Source organism: Quercus suber, unplaced genomic scaffold (assembly GCF_002906115.3).
Source record: "Quercus suber isolate HL8 unplaced genomic scaffold, Cork oak 2.0 scaffold_2, whole genome shotgun sequence".
NCBI classification, from domain to species: domain Eukaryota; kingdom Viridiplantae; phylum Streptophyta; class Magnoliopsida; order Fagales; family Fagaceae; genus Quercus; species Quercus suber.
In genome coordinates this window covers 2,254,962-2,274,366 of record NW_027069469.1, presented here as the reverse complement: position 1 = coordinate 2,274,366, position 19,405 = coordinate 2,254,962, and the positions used below count along the sequence as shown (strand labels likewise).

The window sequence follows — 19,405 nt, the reverse complement described above, 5'->3', positions numbered from 1 at the left end:
CATTTTTAATCAAACTTTGATTTTCCATATATGAAGATTTTTCTATAACTTGGATGATTTTACTATGAAAATATTTATGTTGCAATCAAACATGAATTCCTTATGACAAATATACACACACACACACACGCACACATAAGCATGTAAATGAGCTGAATTAGATATTAAAAGTTCAAAATTATTTATTTAATATTAGTTTAAATACTAGCTAAACTTGAGCTTATCACTTACTCTTTCCCAAAATATATATATATATATATATCTATATTTCTAAACTTTTAAGTTTGAATGTCAATTGTCGAAGGCCTGTAGTTGAATTGACACCTCCCCATGTTGTAATTATCTCTAATAAAAAAGGTTTAACCATCAACTTATTATTATTTAATAGATTATCCTTTTTTTTTTTCCCCTTATAGTTCAACTAGTTGGCACCTTTTGTTATTTTTCATGGAAACATTCAAGTTTAAATCCCCTTCTTCTATTGTTACTATGGAATTATATATAAATTTTTTAAAAAAAGTGTTACAATTATAGAGGGAAAAAAAATACTTAAAACAAATCTTAAGGAGGAAGTTGCAAGACAAGTTAAACTTAAGATTTAAACCAATTTAAAGTATTAAAACTTAGAGGGTTACAATTTCATGCATGTATGTTTACTTCAAGATAAAGATTTAAAGTTAAGGGCCTTCATACATACAAATTTAAAGATGGTTACAATGTCATGCAATTTTAGTTGAAGCTGAATTAGCATTTCTCTGTACACAAAGTGCTTATAGGTCTAGGGGGAAAAAAGTTCGGGGTTAGGCATTTGAAAATACACAAACTGCACTAACATTTTCATTTGATACAACGATTAGAGTGAAATAACTAAAATAAGTAGCATGATGGGTTCTTCAAAGGTATTTATGTCGTAGCAGCAAACAATGGGCTCCCCGATAGATGGGAACAAAAAAGATATCTAACATTAATATGCAAGTGATTTCTTCATAAATTATAAGTTACATGGCTCCCAGATACACTTCAGATGGAGCTTGAAAAAGCTCCATCTAAAGTTAATATCTTATGTATGCAGCAAGGACAATTTTTCTTTTATGTTGTCAAGGAACAATAGCCTACCCAACTTGGACATTACCATCATTTCGGAATCTAGCAGAGAACATAAAAGAAGAAATATTCACTTATAAGAATTTGTTGGTGCAAATTTAAAAGTTTCTGTACAAAATGAATTGAGAATGTTAAATATTATCACCTTTCAATTTGATAAATTTGTTCATGGACCATCACGGTCATGTTGGGCCATAAGCCATTAAAGCCAAACAGTGAATAGAAAACTTTAAAATGAACTTTCAATTTGAAAACATTGCTACCGTTTGTTGCAAGGTGTCCTTAATTAAAGGAAAGTGCTATGAATATATATAATGACCATAATCATGGAATTATAAAAGCTCTTCCATTTCTTTCTTCTTTTCCTCCAAAAACATATAGCATTGTTCACAGATCATCTGCTTTTACCTTCTTTTGCAATCACTACTGTGTAGACTAACCACAGTGCCATATACAGAAAAGATAGATAGATATATAGATCATTATAAATTGTTAATACAGTTGGAAAGATGATGAGAAAAACGGGTGGAGGACTAAAAGGCTAAGGAAAAAGAAAAGAAAAGGAAAAACAAAGAATGAAAAGAGATATACAAAATTGTTATAATACAGTAGATACATACGATCATCTGATAACCTCCTGCTGGAAAAGGAATATATGTGACAGATGCTTGTGTTTGAAGGCCAACTAACTCTGAACTGAAAGTGACAATAACCTTGAGATTCCTTAGGTTTTTATTCCCTTGAAAGAAGACGAAAGAATCCTAAAGAGCCCATCTGGGTTATCCGCTTGTACCTGTTAAAATAAGGCATTTGAAAATGTAATCAATTACTTCAAAAAAGAAAAGGAAATGTAGCCCATTACTTAAGCCCGTACACAAACTGCACTCAACATTTCCATTTGATACAATGCTTAGAGTTGGTGATATTATTCATGTATCTCACACTGACACAAGCCTGCAAAGTAGCAGGTTGAGTTCTTGTGTGCTAGTGAAAATATTAAATTAACCTCTAAGCTAAAATTACACATCTTTAACATTTGCGAAGAAGCTAAAATGACCACCACTTGTTGGTAACCGCCCCATTCTTAAGGGGAGGAGGTGCTAGTAGTCTTGTCATCTATTTGTTTATGACATAGCAGCAAATAAATATATAATTGAACAGTGATTTGATTTTTATTTTCTGTTTGTTTTACATCACTGGGTGTAAAGTTGATGTGCACCAAAAACTGGCCTATGACCACTGGAAAGAGATGGGAACAAAAAAGATACCTATCTAAAGTTAATATGCAAGTGATTTTTTTCATAAATTTTAAGTTACATGGCTCCAAGAATACATGTCAAATGCCGCCTTTTCAAGCCCCATCTAAAGTTAATCTTATGCATGAAGCAAGGACAATTTTTCTTTATGCTGTCAAGGAACAATAGCCTGCCCAACTTGGACATTACCATCATATCAAAATCCAATGGAGAACATATAAAGAGAAATATTTGCTTAAGAGAATTTAAAAGTTTCTGTCCAAAATAAATCGAGAACATTAAATATTATCACTTTTTCACCCTAGTTAATAAGGTTGTTAATGGACTATCACTGTCATGTTGGCCTATAAGTCATTGAAGCCAACCCGCGACTAGGAAACATTAAAAGAACTCTCAATTTTAACACATGGCCATCATTTGTCGTAAGGTGTGTCCGTAATTTTAAGGAAGCTGCAATGGAATATATAATGACCCCAATCACGGAATTTATAAAAAGAAATTCTAGTTCTTTCTTCTTTTCCTCCAAAACATTAATAGTGGATATCAATTGTTCCCACCACTTAGAGCATACTGTGCGGATCACCAGATAAAAGTACATGATAACAACATACCCAATGGCCAGCATCTTCAAGGACATGCATTTCAACTCCAGCTCCCTCTTCAGCAGCAATTTCCTCAGCAGCATGAATTCTCTGGAGATCTTCAAGAGCCCACCTGTGCAGGCTCCTTTCAGCTTTCAAAAAATTAACATGCACACCTTGAGGCACATCTTCGACAATTTTCCTAAAATTATTCAGAGAAGATGAGAAGGCTTATTTATTTTAGGATCAACTATTTACATTTTTCCCAAAAAGTGAAACCGTAAGTTTGTCTTCTGCCTTTACTATTTTAAATTCTAAATTGTTAAAGCAAAAGGATTAAAAAAAAAATTTAGAGTTCAGTGTATCTAACAACTATATGTCCGTTGAGATTGACAACATATTTTTATATTCATGGCAAAGTTCCTGCACGTCCCATACTCCCCCAAAGAAGTCAATGGTATGGATATAACTTAAACAAATGAGAAGGATAGGTGCATTTGTATCTAAGAGACTCATTGGGCAAAAAAATGTATCAAGAGGGCCAACTCAATATTTGATATAATCCACGCTACTAAGAAAGTAACAAGAGATTAATACCATAGATTTGTTTCTTCATAGGATTGATACATTTCAGCTATTCCCTTGAGGTCAAACACCCATGAGAAGCTTGATGATGATGAACCAGGAGAACCATTTGTTCGAAGGTTAGTTACCACCCACTGCACAAGAGGAAAGATGTAAGGAATTAATTTATCGAGGCATCAAAAGTAAACCTAAGGGCAATAAAAAAATCAGGAAGCAAATAAAGGAAAAAGATGCAACTGTTCTTTATTTTTAGTATTTTATATAGGTACTATTACAAAGCTTATTATACACTGACTTCCTCATTTCATATTGTCACAATTAAATACAATTTCAAAATAAACTTGCATTATAGAGAAACTAAATGTGATTGGCCAGAAAAAAAAATTCTCAACGCAAAAAGGCTGTATTGTTAGCAAGTCGCATGAACTCTTCCACAAGGAGCTGTGCCCTGCTGAATACTATAATACTTTGTAATATGTTTTTACACCTCTTAAATTCAGAATGAAATAAATATCTGGTACATGGAGGATTGTCCTGGAGACATACTAAATACACCTTAAACAATAGAATTACAAAATTTTCTTTATACAGGATAGAAATGGACAGAATTGCAAGATCACAAGACTTTTAATTAAGCATTAACCAAAACTGTCAACCATTATACGGAAAGATATTCTATATATGAACAAGGCCTCATTTTTCCAGCTTCAAATTAATTTAATTCAGGTAAGAGTTTTAAGGCCAGAATTGATGTTTCATAAATACCTGTGCCACATCTTTTGAAAATCCTTGTTGAATGAGAGCATTTACAACATCCCGCTTTGTGGAGACCTTCATTAAAGGAAAGATGTAGCATAATTAATATCATTCTTACAAAAGGAAAGGAAAAGGAGGTATCTCCTTAAAGTAATCCTTATAGTAAGCATAAAATGCCAGACTTTTGTTCTTGGCAACAACAGAATATGTTTGAGGATAATATGGCTGGCCAAACTCTAAATCTTTTACTTTAGTAACTTCATGTGAAAGTTAGTAGTTAGTAGGGTAACTTTCCTCAATTTTTCCCCTCATCTGGTGACCTCTTTTACTTTTCTAATGAATACTTACTCTTTATCTCCTTGATCTCCTTCATTGAGAACTTCAACTTTCAGGTATCCAAATTATTGTCTATATATATATATATATATATAACAAATGCAAGAAATATTATTTTCTTGGTGCCATGATGTGGTAAAATGGCTCAAGTTGCGTGTAGCAGGATATAAAGAGAAGTTTGTGACAAGGTTAGAAACCTTATTGCTTGTTTGGAAGTTTAGCCAGAGGGCGGCGCGTAGAGGGGAGTAGAGGGGAGGAGAGTAGTGGGGAGGAGAGTAGAGGAAAATGATTCCCCTCCACCTTGTTTGGATGTTTTTAAAATTAATAAGGGGGAAAGGAGTAATTAGCCCTTCCCCTTGTGTAATTTTGTTAATATAATAAGGGTAAATTAGATAATTTACTTGGTTAATAGTTTATGTACTCTACTCTCCCTCCAAATCTCTTCAATTTTGGGGAATTAAAAATGGGGGGCTAGAGGGAGTTGAAACCCCTCCAAACCCCTCCCCCTCCTTCCTTAAAAAACTTCCAAACAAGGTAATTAGATTACTCTTCCTCCCTCTACTCTACTCCCCCTCCTTTTTTAAACATCCAAACAGGCCATTAGTGTGGTGAAAACCCTAGCCAAACCCCCCCCCCCTCTCTCTCTCTCCTCCTTACTTCATCTTTCTTGAAAAGTATAAGTTTAACTAAAGAAAGGAAGTGGAGGACTATAGCTTAGATTGATCCCTCAAGTTGCTAACCTCTTTTACTTTTCCAATGAATACTTACCCTATTGATTTACTTCTTCAAGTCAAACATAATATAAGCAATGATAAAATTGCATGGTCCCTGTCTCGAGGTGTCTCGAGGAAGGATACATGATGCATCCAAAAGAGAATTTTGAACAATTGACTAAATACTGACCTCCTTTGGCAATGTACTTAAAAATGCTATTAGTTCTTCTGGATGATCCTCTCCATCTCCACCAGATCGAAGCTTTCCAGGAGTAGCATCTAGAGACCAAACCTATATAAATAAATTGTAAACAGAAAAGGAAGACGATGTAAACTAGAAAACCAAAAAGAGAAATAAGCACAAGCATATCATTACTTTGGCAGTCAAGGTCCACTAAAGTTTAGCCAAGAGTCATGGTTCAAATGTCAATAATGATTTCAAGTTTCGAATAGCCCCAATTACCTTCAAAGCAAAAGTTCTAATAAATTCTCTACATGACCCAAAACCTACCGAAAAACGTACTTGGAACTTTCTTAGTTCCAGTAATTTTTCTTGTCCAAATTATTAAAGTCCCTTAACAAATTCAAAGGGAACAGAGAGCTTACTTTGACTGGTCGTGCAAGAGGTTTTGCAGCTTGCTCTACCATGCTCAATGCAACTGCATAAAAAGTTAGAGAGCAAACTAAGCACCATCATCTGAAATATATGTAAGTACACTACCACGTATATTTCTCTCAAATTAAGGTATATTCCATGTTAGTATAATTAAAGTACCTTTCCCTCCAAAACTATGGCCAACTAGAACTCGAGGTGTCATTCTTAGCTGTCCAACCTAGCCAAAAGATGAAGAATAAAAATCAAAAAGAAAAGTTTAAATACCTAACTTAATAAGTTGCTTGTCTACATTTTATAGAAGATCAAAAAAGAATACACATCCTGGTAGAAAATATGGAAAGATAAGATGTATACAACTGTATACATAATCCAGAAAATCATGCATGTTCCCACACATATGTATTAGCAATTGAACTTGGCTTGTGGAACCTTAAAACAATTAAAATGGGGGGGGGGGGGGTTATTAAGCTCTCGACTATGTTGAATGCAATTTTGAAGCACCATCGCACCCAAAAGAAAAACTGATATGCCCAACTGCCTGAACTGTAGTAATTAGTGCAACACCAATGAATTGCAATGCCAATAGTGAGGACATATCAGACTCTGTTTTAGCTGATTTAAAATATGGAAGAAGGTGTCTTTCATAATAAACATAGCCAAAACTCAGAATATACTTACTAGCTTTAAGACATCAAGAGCAGTGGAAGCAACAGTATGCGGACCCCTCTTCTTTATCGATGCTGAATCACCGTGGCAACGCAAGTCTACTAAAAGAAACTGTCCAAAGGAATATGAGAAACAAATAAGATTGACTTGAAATCAGAAAGTCCCAAGTTGTTCTAGTAGAACCATGACAAAGGGGCCATAACAGGAAAAAAGGTGCTTAGATGGGTAAAAACTATGATTCATTCACAACTTTACAAATAAGTGGCATTGGAACAGAACACAACTGGTGTTCGACATTCTGCAGTGCACGGGTAGTAACTTCAACAAAAAGATTTTGTGGAAGGGAACCTATCCATATTTTGCAAAATGTAAAAGGTACTCTATTTATGTCAACCAAGCACAATTTCAGAAAAGCACCTGCCATGTTGGAAATTCCTTGGCCAATTTCCGTGCAAAGGTACCTGAAATATTAGCCATTATGCAACTCCTTAATTTCTACAGGAACTTTACAAACAGATGCCAAATATCATATCAAGTTGTTGGCCACCAATCAAGATGTCAAATGAAAAATCTTTCCTTTTGTTCCTCTCTGCTTGGGAACAAATTTAGGTGGACCAATGAAATTATCTACAGCAGATGTAAAGTACAAAGTACCCACCCCAGTTCTTCCTGCTACCTAGAATGCCATGCAGAAAAACAGCTGTTGGTGGGTCAGGAAATGACCTGTCCATTATAGAACTCCATCTTACCTGCAAACCAATAACATCATAATAAAAAATTACAATTTTTGAAAAATACCTGAGAAAATTTATCAAATACATGATATTTTCTGGAAGCATAAAAGATGCACTTAAAAGCTTTTCACACTTCTTATAAATGCAAAACTTGGATCTTTTTGATCAGGGACCATTTGAAAAGTCTCAGTTTCTAACTAACAAATTATTTACATGCTGATACTTGTCTGAACCTAATTATTGTCCATAATATTTCCAGTTAATCAAACATTCCATGAAAATATTACCAAAAATAGCACAAAGAAAACACAACACCATAAATGATAGTGGTTGATTAATGCATTTTAATGAAACGCATCAAATGCCCAATCAATGAAACGATAATGTTGTATGTGAATGCAAGATTGAAACAATGTAACCTATTGAGGAATAACATAATTACAGATCCATGTTAAAAATTCTCAAAGCAACTATTTATTAGTTTAAGGTCCCTCACAATGATACATTAGGAAAAAAATAACCTATGTATATAATAAATAAATAAAAGAAGATAAATTAAGAAAACCATAGTGTATAAAATTGTACCAGCCGACCATATTGAGGCAACCAAGGATGAAGGAAGTATCATAAGTTAGGAACTAATCAGAGCAATATGGTAATTGTAGGAGCTAATGTATAACAACTGAAAAAAAACATAATAGAATCAACAGCTTTTGTACCCCCACCCTTTTTTTAATGAGTTGAAGCAACAGCTCAATAAAGGCAACTATTTATGAAAGTAATCATATGAAGACTTACAAGTGCTCCTTGAATAAGATCATAAGCCTGCAAAGAAAATATTGAAATGCCAAATGAGTTGAAATGACACAAACAGTAATCTTAAAATTATTGACTGTATACTACACAACAACATCAGCAGTAAGCATCAAGCTTCTGGATGTCTTGCACCTTATAAAATCATTGTAAACTAATATTGCAAGTCCAAAAGTTAGTTCAGTTACCAAGATTTCAGAAGTCTTCCCCACATTTCCCCTACGAGCAAGCCTCTCATCTACTATTGCCATACGTACAGTTAAATCTTTAGTTGCCCTGCTGGATTGACGAAGAGCTAAACGAGAGACGAGGAACTTGTCATTCTACAATGAGGAAGTGTTAAGTAATAAGTCAGTCAGTCAGTCATCCAAGAGTAAAAAAAAAAAAAAACCTACTATTAATGACATGGTTACATTACCAATGGCCACATTGGAACTAGTGTAGCATAATTGTATCATTCTTACATATTGCTAAATTGAAACTTTATATTTTAGTGTTTTTTTTAGTGATGTAGGGAAACTTTACATAGATTAGTTGCATCTCACAGAACATACTGTATAACAATCCTCATTGTTAATCAAACTCTTATAGGCAACAAACCCCACCCGTCACAACCAATTATTGGGTAATCCAGAGGCTTTTCACCCTTGACGGGCTAAGCATATCTTAGTGTTTGCAAGTTCTTTACAGCTGTCATTAACTCATAGCATTTCTAAACATAATGAACAAGAATAAACAAAAATTTGCCTCATTCTCACAATACTCCGGAACTACTACACTTTCAAGTCATATATTACCTTCATTTCGAGTAAATTATTTAAGGATTCATAGTTTTTAATTTTTTTTTTTAAATAGCAATTTCACTGATGACAGTAGTAATAAAACGCTTCTTTCGTATTTCTCATAGGACTTCGAAGACTCAACCTTACATAATTTAGATCATAATTACAGTAGAACCAAAATAAGACAATTCAAAGCTGTAAATTCCATTGCAAGTTTATGGCACAAACTACATTCAAACGAGGCCGTGCCCATTCGACGTAAAACCCCCACGACTCTGGAAAATTCATCAAGTTCAATACTTTTTCGGTAACACACAAAAAACCCAAATAAATTAAAAATATTCAGAGTCTCAATCAATTTGACTTCAAACTATACTAGGTCACAACCATTAACAAAGTAAAAGATATTGTTGATCCTTAAAATTACTGAATTATGAGCTACAACGCACATTTCCTCAACAAATCAATGACTCACAAAGCATAAATTCACTGTGATTTTGCGTAATTCTAGAAATTAGTACCTCAAAAGGCCTCGGAATCAAAGCCATATTGGGCCGGAACTTCGACTCTGCCGCCGCCGTCGCCGTCCCGGAAAAACTAACCGATCTCCCTCCGCCGTAACAGGACGGCGCGAAATTCGAAACCGCCGACATTTCCAGAACAAAACGACCGCGTTTTTTTCCTCTTTGCTTGGAACCGTAACGATCTTTTCGCTTTTTTTCAGAGAAAGAAACGGATTTGTTTTTTTTTTTTTTTTTTTTCGTGGCGGAGACACCGAGGGAGTAAATCGGTGCCTCTCTGTATGTGACTCCTTTTGTTTTTGTTCAACTGTGCTTTTAGTAATGAGCTACGAAGTGTTTTTTTTTTATATTATTTTTGTGGTCGGTGGAGGTGTTACATTTGAGTTGAAATGTCGAGAATGCCCCCCTCTTGCCAACGGTACTTGTACTTGGTCCTAGGTACGCGGCTCTGGCGTGTGGCCTGTAATCGTGTGTTGCTGTTGGGTTGTTAAGACTTAAAAGAGTGGTGCACACTACTGTACCAGACACTCACAAGTCACAACTACTAACAAATGAGAGGTTGTGAACGGTTCGAGTCAGCTTAACCAGCAAAGTTTTTGGTTTAGAGTTTGAGTCGATTGGTGTTTTGGCTTAGAGTAGAGGGTGTGGATGGGGTTGAGTTGGGGATTTTCTTTTTCAATATGAACCCAACCGAACTCATGTAGATCGGGTTAAACTTACGGTTGATTATTTTTTAATTAAAAAAAAATTAAACATTAGAACAAAAAATTTATAAGATTATCGAAAATAAATAATAGCAGATTTATAATCTTGATTTGATAAACTAATCAAACTTGAGCATATTACCAAACTAACACAAACTATTTTGTTAGTGCATCAAACCATATAATAATTAAATTATAAAATTATAAAATATATATTTTAAGGGTAGTTAAGAAACAACTTTATATCAATAAAGTTAACTTATTGTCAAAATTTGACCAATTTTATAAGGTGTATAGCAAATAAAGAAAACCTTTTGAATTTCACTTGTTACTTCAGAACTATTTTAATTCATTTCATCAATTTATACAAATTTTTTATTAGGTGGACCCCACAATATATCATCCTTAACAGACACCTTGCGGTGTCCATTAACATTTCTCATATTTTAAATATATGTTAAATATAGGTGTGATGAATTAGACTAGACAGATTTGTGAATTTACTGACTTACACCGACTCAACAAGTTGTAAAAAATAATTTTGGTAACCTAACCCAACCTATTAACTCTTAAAGGTCCACATGTCCCATCGGGTTGGGTTGGATTAGGTCAATTTTAGTGGATCGTTGGGTTGGCTGCACCACACCCCTAGAGTTATCATCCTTTTTTGTTTTTCGGTTAAAAAAAATGGGGGTTACCTAAGTTATGCTAGCCTCTGAGTAAAGAGCTTAGGTTAAGACTCGCAAGCTAACCTTTATGGATGTCCACCAACAAAGGACTGCTAACAACGGGACTCAAATCTAAGTGAGTTAGATGAAGTGCTCGAAACTTACCAATTGAACCATCCCCTGTTGGCCGCTAGAGTAATCATCATGGCTTTAAATTTGAAATTATAAGGTGTGTATATAGTAGTAATAATAATAATAGTAATAATAATGAGACTGAGAGGTGTGCCATTTGCTACTAGTCGTTTCACTTTCAAAAAAAAAAGAAGCTGAGGTCGTTTGAAACCCCTTGTTTTTGTTTTGGTTTTTTTGAGGCCCCTTTATGGCTTAGCTGTTAAACCCTCACAAAAACCCTTTCTTTTCACTGAGAAGCCGAGAAACCTCGCTGATACAAGGTTTCTGTCTGGTTCCCAAGAAACAGCAGGAAAACTAAGGAAGAAAGGATACAGAGAGAGAACCTTAATGCTCTGTTTGGATGTTTATAAAATAAATTCACGTTATTTCTCTCATTAGTCTGAAATTTCTCTCAACTCTCTCAGTCTTGAAGACTCTGCTGCCACTCTCTCACACGATTTCTTCCACACTTCACGCCGTCTCTCTCTCACACAACTTCTTCACAATCAATCGTCTCTCACGCCTGGGTCTTTATTTCAGAGGTAAACTCTGTTTTTCTTTTTGTTTCATGGGTTTCTTTTGAGTTGGATCAAATAACTATGTTCTTAAAATTGTGATTTTATTGGGTAATTTCTTATTAATTGTGATTTTATGGGATAATAACATGTTATTTGTGGGTGGGGTTCGGATCTGATTGCATTTTTTACTTAAATTTTAAAGTTTCAAAGTATTGCTCATAACGTGTTTGATAAAGTACTCGAGTGAGTCTAGATTGTGAACTTGCATAAATTTGTATATTGTAGCTATATATGGATCCGTGTTTCTTGTTTATTTTTATTGGATAATTTCTTGTTTTTTGTGAATGGGTTTCTGATTTGGGTTTTTTTATTATTATTTTATTTTTACTAGAATTTTAAAGTTTCAAAGAGTTACTCACAATGTGTTTGATAAATTTTGGTGTCTACTCTTTTACAATCATTTCAACAGCTTGATCATTTGTACACTAATAGTGACCTGATTGCTAAACTTCCTTGATCAGGGCCAATGCAAAACTAGTTTATGCTTGCGAATGGAATCCCAATGCCATTGAGGCACTCCAACACAATCTACAAGCCAATTCAGTGAGTGATTGTTCTATCGTACTTGAAGGAGATAACCGGATTACACCACCTAAAGTACGTCCATACACTGATTTGTTTTGTTAGTTAATAAATTCTAAATAGTCAAGCTGTAGCACTAGTATATCATGATTAAATTCCTATTAGGTTATTTTAAGTTAATGAAAATTTTCTTGTCTAGTGATGTAGAGAGGAAATTTTAACTGACAATGTATATTTGAAGGTCACAACTGGTTAATAGATGTTGTCCTGTCAACTTTCCTGTGTAATGTTTGATGAACATTATTATTATTTTTTTGATAGGTTGATGAACATTTTTAAGTGCTTGATTTGAACTTAATTTGGAAGACGAGTTATTATACTCAGATGCTTCTTTTTTCTTTTTTTCTTTTTCTTTTTATTAAGTCAAAAACTGAATTTAAGATGTAGGCAACCACAACCCACCTAATAGTTGCCTAAGCCAAAGTCCAAGGAGATCTTCTGAGGTGTCAGTTGAATGTGTTATCTTTTGACACTTCAAATTAAATTTAGAAGCACACGGCCAGTGGTTGAAACCTTTTATGGCTGGTTTGCAACAGATTGTGAAACCATCCTTTGTTGATATAGAATACTGATGCAATGAGCTAGTTTGCAGTGGCTGATATATTACATTGGTCCAAAAGGAAAAGTTTATCATGAAAACATGCATTAATGTACAAGAAGATGGACTGCTCTGATTGATTCCTTTTGATTTTCTGCATGCAGGGTGTTGCTGATCATGTTTGTCTTGGTCTCATTGCAACAAGTGAGGGTAGCTGGGTCACTGCTGTAAAGGCATTAAGGTAACTGCCAATACTCTGTATATGGTTCCATTCAATCGCTTGTTTTTTTGTTTTGTTTTGTGGTCCAAAATGTCTTCAGCTTCCAGGAAATGTTTAAGACTGCATTACTTCCAATTTTTGTTATTTACTTTTCAAAATGTTTAAAATTTCTAAGTATCCTTTCATTGCATTGTTTCTTGTTGCTGTTTCGTTTTGTAGTTTGAAACATCTCAAATGTCCAGGAAATGTTTCAAATTCTGAACAACCTCAGTGTTAAAACTTCCATTCCTGGCTTAGGTTTTGTTTCCAAATATACATTAATTTCCACAAGATTCTTTCTTATTCAAGGCATGTGGACTAGAATTTTAAAGTTGCAAAGAGTTACTCACAATGTGGTCACAATTTGACAGTTCGGTAGTTTTTACAATCTCCAGGACACTAGATTTAGACGTGTTCCATCTCTTGGATGAGATAGGAATTGATTCTAGATTGCGAATGAGGGCTTATCTCTATCTTATTAAGAATCCAAATATGTTGAGAGCTTTTATTGGCTATCCAGTGGAAGAGTGCAAGGAGCTATTGTTCACAATGATGTCTGATCCTTAAATTTCTCTAACAGTTAGACAAGTAAATGTTTCAAGACAATTTCAGCTTCTAAAAACCTTTTCAATTGATCATTGAACTGTAAAGTCTTGGGATTAATTTTTCTTTGGCACTAGCTTGTGTTTATTTTTAGTTTTGCTTTCTGAAACAAGTCTGTTAGCAATTACAGATATGGTCATAGCTCATTGTAACACTATCCTTTTTTCAGTGGCTTGAAGACTTTGTCTGCTTACGTTCATTTTTATGCTTTTCACATCTTAGTTGTCTGGCATGATACAATGTCGTTGACTCCATGAGCTGACTTCTTAGGTTTTGTGTTGTGTCCCTAGTTGTTCAATACTGTTTACTGGTATAGGTGCTAGTTTAAATTGTCTTGTTATTGTACAGGAATTTCAGCCCCTGGTTTAATCTTGTTTGTAAATGATTAGGCTCTCTTTTTTGGCCTGATTTGGACTTGCCTTAGTTGCTGGACCACTTGAATCTTGATATTTTTTATTGAAAGTTTTAGACCCTGTTCTATTAAAATAAAAAAAAGATTTTGCTTTATTAATTAGATGGACAAGGCATTCTCAATGGGCTCTATGTTTGGAAAATTCCAGTATCTCATGTCATGATTCAAAGCGGCATTGGTTCCTAAACGGATAAGCATGGTCATGAAAAAAAATGTTTCAGTGTGTGAAATTCTGCATTTTTTTTAGAAATTATTGTCATTTGTTTTGGTTGAAATTTGTGTGCTATTGCTTAATATTTAGCGGGATATTCTCTTGAGAATTTTGAGTTGCTTTCTTTTCTGAATAGTAAGTGGGCAAACACTTGAATTTAAATTACATAGTAAGATCTTATTTTTTGAGTTAATTCATAGAGTCACTCTCCCCAACTTTTTTGTTTTTTTGGGTCTCAATTCTTCTCCGAATCCTCAAAAAATTAAATTCACGTACTAAGAAAATAAAAAAATATTAAAAAAAATAATAAAAAATGAAAGAAACACTCAAAATTCAATATTTTGTTGATTTTTTCAGTAAACAAACAAACCAAACATTTTTTTCTTATTTTAATTATTATCAATTAAGGATGGTTTTTTTAGCATAATAAAAAAGCAGAAAAAATATTTAATCATAGACCAATGTTGATTATTTAATTCACATTAGAAAAATAAAATTATCAAAAAAAAAAATAATTGAATGCTATAGTCATAATTATTTAATTTAACAAATTAATCATAGACCAATGTTGCAAGTCTATTTTCAAATAGGGGTAAATTTGTCTATTTAAATTATTTCTTCTCTTTTCTGTCTTAATTTTTAAAATATCCAAACAAGAGAAATGGCTAATTACTTTCCTTTCCCTTACTAATTTTAAAAACATCCAAACAAGGTGGAGGATAATTATTACTCTCTACTCTCCTTCCCATTACTCTCCTCCCCTTTACTCTCCTCCCTCTCTAAACTTCCAAACAGGCCATAATTTTGTTTCTTTGGAGGTACGCATAGGCTCTGGTGAGTACGCCTCTGGGTAATATGGTTTTTGTTGTTTTACTTAAGACTCTTCTCTAATAATTGTTTGGTTGTTGAGAAAAATAAATTTAAAAACTTTGCATGGTTGTGTTAAACTGAACAAAAATGTTACTGCTCAAAGTTCAAATTTTTTTTTTTCCTCCTGTTGTTTCTAAAGTTTGATTTTTGCTATCTACTTCCCTGTATGATTATTACTTAGAAGTGATTTTATTTGATTTCTTTTTGAACGCAAATGATCTTTGAATTATAATGTTTATAAGTATATTTGTGATCTCTGAAGATTATATATGTCTGATTTTCATGTTGAGAAAATGGAATGACAGAGAGAAAGAATAAATTTGTGTTTTTTACCCCTTAAAAACAAAAATATATGAATTTCAATTAAATTTACCCAATTTGCAAGAAATTTGTAGTTTAGTGGCATTGCTTGGTCTCGTTTATGAGGAGAGTGTGCGAGGTAACAATTGAATTATTTAAATAAATAAAAAAAAACCCAATTGAAGAATGTTTTTGGGCATATGTGGGAATTAGTGTGAAGAGTTCTTTCTCTAACACTCTAATGATTAATTCATAGCTTACGTTATCTCTGATTTTGCAGGGGAAGTATTGCCTTCAGTCCATGATTGAATGAAGTAGTCTTTGATGTTAATAAGCAAAAATTGGGTCAGCTGAGAGCGGATTTTTCCAAGCCACATGTTGCAAATGTGGGTGAAGCCATGCGGTCTGTTCTCACTGACCATGCTATCATCACACACACATACATTTATAGTGTATGCCACCTGCTCCATCTCGGTTTATCCCAAGGGGTATCTCTATATCTCAAATCCAGAAATACATTCCTAGAAAATGGAGACAAGGTACAGAACAATACAATAAGCCATCCACATCATGCAAATCAAATGATTCTGTCCCGGAAACAAACACAAGCAGTGATGAATCTATGATTAATTCCCTTTTTACATCTCTCAAGGACTTTGCAAGCCAAGGCCATCTATCAAAAGCATTCAAAAACTTCTCTCTTATCCAGCTCCATGCCTCTTCTTCTTCTTATGACCTTATCTTACATCCCATCTCTTTTCTTCTTCTATCTTGCACTAACCTTAAATCACTCCCACAAGGTCAGCAGCTTCATGCCCAGATTATCTCCTTGGGTCTCGAACAACACCCCATTTTGGTTCCCAAGCTTGTTACTTTTTACTCAAGTTTTGACCTCCTTGCTGAAGCCCGTACTATTGCTGCGAATTCAGGTATTTTGCATCCTTTGCCTTGGAATTTGCTTATCTCTGCTTATGTTAGGAATGGGATTTTCGGGGAGGCTCTCTCTGCCTATAAAGAAATGGTGGATAAGGGGATTAGACCAGATAATTTTACTTACCCATCTGTTCTCAAGGCTTGTGGTGAAAAATTGGATTTGGGTTTTGGTAGGGAGGTTCATAATTCTATTAATGCTAGCTCTGCTGGGTGGAACTTGTTTGTACATAATGCCTTGGTCTCCATGTATGGGAGGTTTGGGGAAATTGATATTGCTCGAAGCTTGTTCGACAAAATGCCAGAAAAGGATGCTGTTTCTTGGAACATAATCATATCTGCTTATGCCTCCAGGGGAATGTGGGGGGAAGCATTTCAGCTTTTTGAAAGCATGAGGATTACAAATAATGAAGTGAATATCATAACTTGGAATACTATAGCTGGTGGGTGCTTGCGAACTGGAAATTTTAAGGGAGCACTTGATTTGCTTTCTCAGATGCGAACTTGTGGCGTTCTTTTGGATTCTGTGGCAATGCTTATTGGTTTGGGTGCATGTTCCCACATTGGGGCAATTAAACTGGGAAAAGAAATTCATGGTTCTGCAATTCGTAGCTGTTGTGATGAGTTTGATACTGTCAAGAACGCACTAATTACTATGTATTCTAGGTGCAAAGACCTAAGACGTGCCTATATTTTGTTCCAATTGGTAGAAAATAAGAGTATAATTACTTGGAATTCTATGCTTTCTGGCTACAGCCACATGGATCAATCAGAGGAAGCATCATTCCTATTTAGAGAGATGTTGCTTTCTGGAATTGAACCAAGTTATGTGACAATTGCCAGTATTCTTCCCCTCTGTGCTCGAGTGGCCAATCTGCAACATGGGAAGGAGTTCCACTGCTACATTACAAAGCGTGAAGAGTTCAAGGACTATTTGCTTTTGTGGAATGCTCTTGTAGACATGTATGCAAGGTCGGGCAAAGTTTTAGAAGCCAAAAGAGTGTTTGATTCGTTAAGCAAAAGGGATGAGGTGACTTATACTTCCTTGATTGCTGGATTTGGAATACAGGGAGAGGGACAAGCTGCACTGAAAGTATTTGAAGAGATGGAAAGGTTCCAGATCAAACCAGACCATATAACCATGGTTGCGGTTCTATCAGCTTGTAGCCATTCTGGTCTTGTAATCCAAGGCCAGAGGCTGTTTGAAAAAATGCCTTGTGTTTATGGTTTAAGTCCTCAACTGGAGCATTACTCTTGCATGGTTGATCTATTTGGCAGGGCTGGTTTGTTGCACAAAGCGAAAGAAATTATCAAAACAATGCCTTACAGGCCAACTCCTGCCATGTGGGCTACTCTAATAGGAGCCTGTCGGATTTATGGAAATACAGAATTAGGGGAGTGGGCAGCTGAGAAACTGTTAGAAATGAGGCCTGAAAATTCAGGTTATTACGTCTTGATTGCCAATATGTATGCTGCTGATGGTCGTTGGAACATGCTAGCTGAGGTTAGGACTTCCATGAGGGATTTGGGTGTGAGGAAGGCTCCTGGCTGTGCTTGGATCGACGTGGGCTTGGGATTTTCGCCCTTTATGGTGGGTGACACATCAAACCCCCATGCGGAAGAAATTTACACTTTATTGGATGGATTAAATGAGCTAATGAAAGATGCGGGATATGTAGCAAGTGGGGAGTTTGGGTCAGAAGTGAATTTTGTGGAATATGATGAACAATAGAATTTGTACTAAACAAAGGACTGCTAACATGTTTCAAATGGATTTAGATTGCCATTTAAAGAAGCACAGAAAGAACCACAATTGTTGAACTTATTTGAAGTGAAGATATTCTTTGTAGATGGGGTTTACAAGGAGAATGCTAAAAAACCCAGGAATCAGAAACATTGGGGCTCAAAATTTGAGACCTTGGTTGCCCATGGCACTCTTTGAGAATGACTTCTACCTTTATTAGTTTGCTATTTTAATTTTGCAGCAGATTTGAGCTCATTGCTTCAGCGGTCTGTATTTTTATGGTTTCCAATTTTACCTAATTCCATTGCCCTTATTTTATTTGGGCAGAAATGATTAATGCACTTCTTAATGAAAACAGGTGTGCATCTCTGAATTAATACAGCATTTTTGTTAGTGACCAAACTGATAGTACATTCATAATGTAGCAGTATTGAATGGGAACTCACATTTCACATTGTAATTTTTAAAAACATACCTGAGTATAGACTTCACTTATCAAAAAAAAAAAAGTTTCTTTGAGCTATATTTGATTTTTTTTTTTGGGTGATCAATACTGAAATGTCATCATTTAAATGTTGATGATACTTGTCCTTTTTCCTCCTCCTTTTAAATGCAAAGGAATCAGTTGACTAATTTATGCCTTTGGCATATGTCTTCATGCAATCGTTAGCATTTTAATACACAGAAGAGATTCTTGTCTTTGTGTGAAAAGTCCTGTACAATTCTCCTTTAAAGTCAAATAAGAGTCTTTGAATTAACCATCAAATGGCTCTAGCCACTAAATTCTTGTATAATGTCCCCCACCACCCCCCCCCCCCCCCCTTTTTTTTTATGCGATGCAAGCGTAATGTTCTGCTAAATATCTTTCAAATAAAGAAATTGAAATAATTTTTCCATATGGAAAGGATGATGTATACTTTGATTGTTGTTTTTATTTTCTCCCATTATAATGAAAAATATTTTATTTTTTGCTGGACAGTATTTATGTCTAATTGGTCGCATTAAAGAATTTTCCAACATAAAAACTAGGCTCGAATTGGTTAGAGGGTCATGATGTGAAGAGAAATGTAGTTTATAATAGTACCTTCTCTTGTTTTGTAACAAAAGGAATTTGCAAAATGAGTTTCAATTTAAAAGGATGTAGAAAAATATCTCTGGATCAAAATCATCCTCGTAGCCTTTTCAAGCGTATAAATAAAATAATAGTGAATTTCTGGTCATGAGCTTTTGGTTTCAGCCATGGAATTGGTCAGTCTGAACGAGAAAATCATTTTGTTACCATCAAAGTGGTGAAGTTTTGAATTTTCTGAAATCTTCTTTGTGACTTTGAGCATCGTGGTAATTTTAGCTCTCTCTCCGCCCATTCATGGCT

General features: G+C 34.7%; 2 protein-coding genes across 2 annotated transcripts; one reads left to right on the top strand and one right to left on the bottom strand.

Moving 5' to 3' along the window:
* Positions 1 to 1,431: 1,431 nt before the first annotated feature.
* Positions 1,432 to 9,677, bottom strand: LOC112006542 (uncharacterized). Its single transcript, XM_024038821.2, has 13 exons — positions 9,464 to 9,677; positions 8,349 to 8,483; positions 8,146 to 8,172; positions 7,272 to 7,362; positions 7,031 to 7,074; positions 6,626 to 6,724; positions 6,107 to 6,164; positions 5,938 to 5,990; positions 5,522 to 5,623; positions 4,292 to 4,357; positions 3,539 to 3,660; positions 2,972 to 3,143; positions 1,432 to 1,897 (listed from the first exon to the last, which is right to left on the bottom strand). The coding sequence occupies exons 1-13, from the start codon at positions 9,593 to 9,595 to the stop codon at positions 1,829 to 1,831; spliced, it is 1,170 nt and encodes a 389-aa protein (XP_023894589.1). The 5' UTR covers positions 9,596 to 9,677; the 3' UTR covers positions 1,432 to 1,828.
* A 1,499-nt stretch (positions 9,678 to 11,176) lies between these two features.
* LOC112006504 (pentatricopeptide repeat-containing protein At1g71490) lies at positions 11,177 to 18,410 on the top strand. Its single transcript, XM_065760134.1, has 4 exons — positions 11,177 to 11,548; positions 12,046 to 12,181; positions 12,869 to 12,945; positions 15,640 to 18,410. Exon 4 carries the CDS (start codon positions 15,814 to 15,816, stop codon positions 18,019 to 18,021), a length of 2,208 nt encoding a protein of 735 aa, XP_065616206.1. The 5' UTR covers positions 11,177 to 11,548; positions 12,046 to 12,181; positions 12,869 to 12,945; positions 15,640 to 15,813; the 3' UTR covers positions 18,022 to 18,410.
* Positions 18,411 to 19,405: the final 995 nt, after the last annotated feature.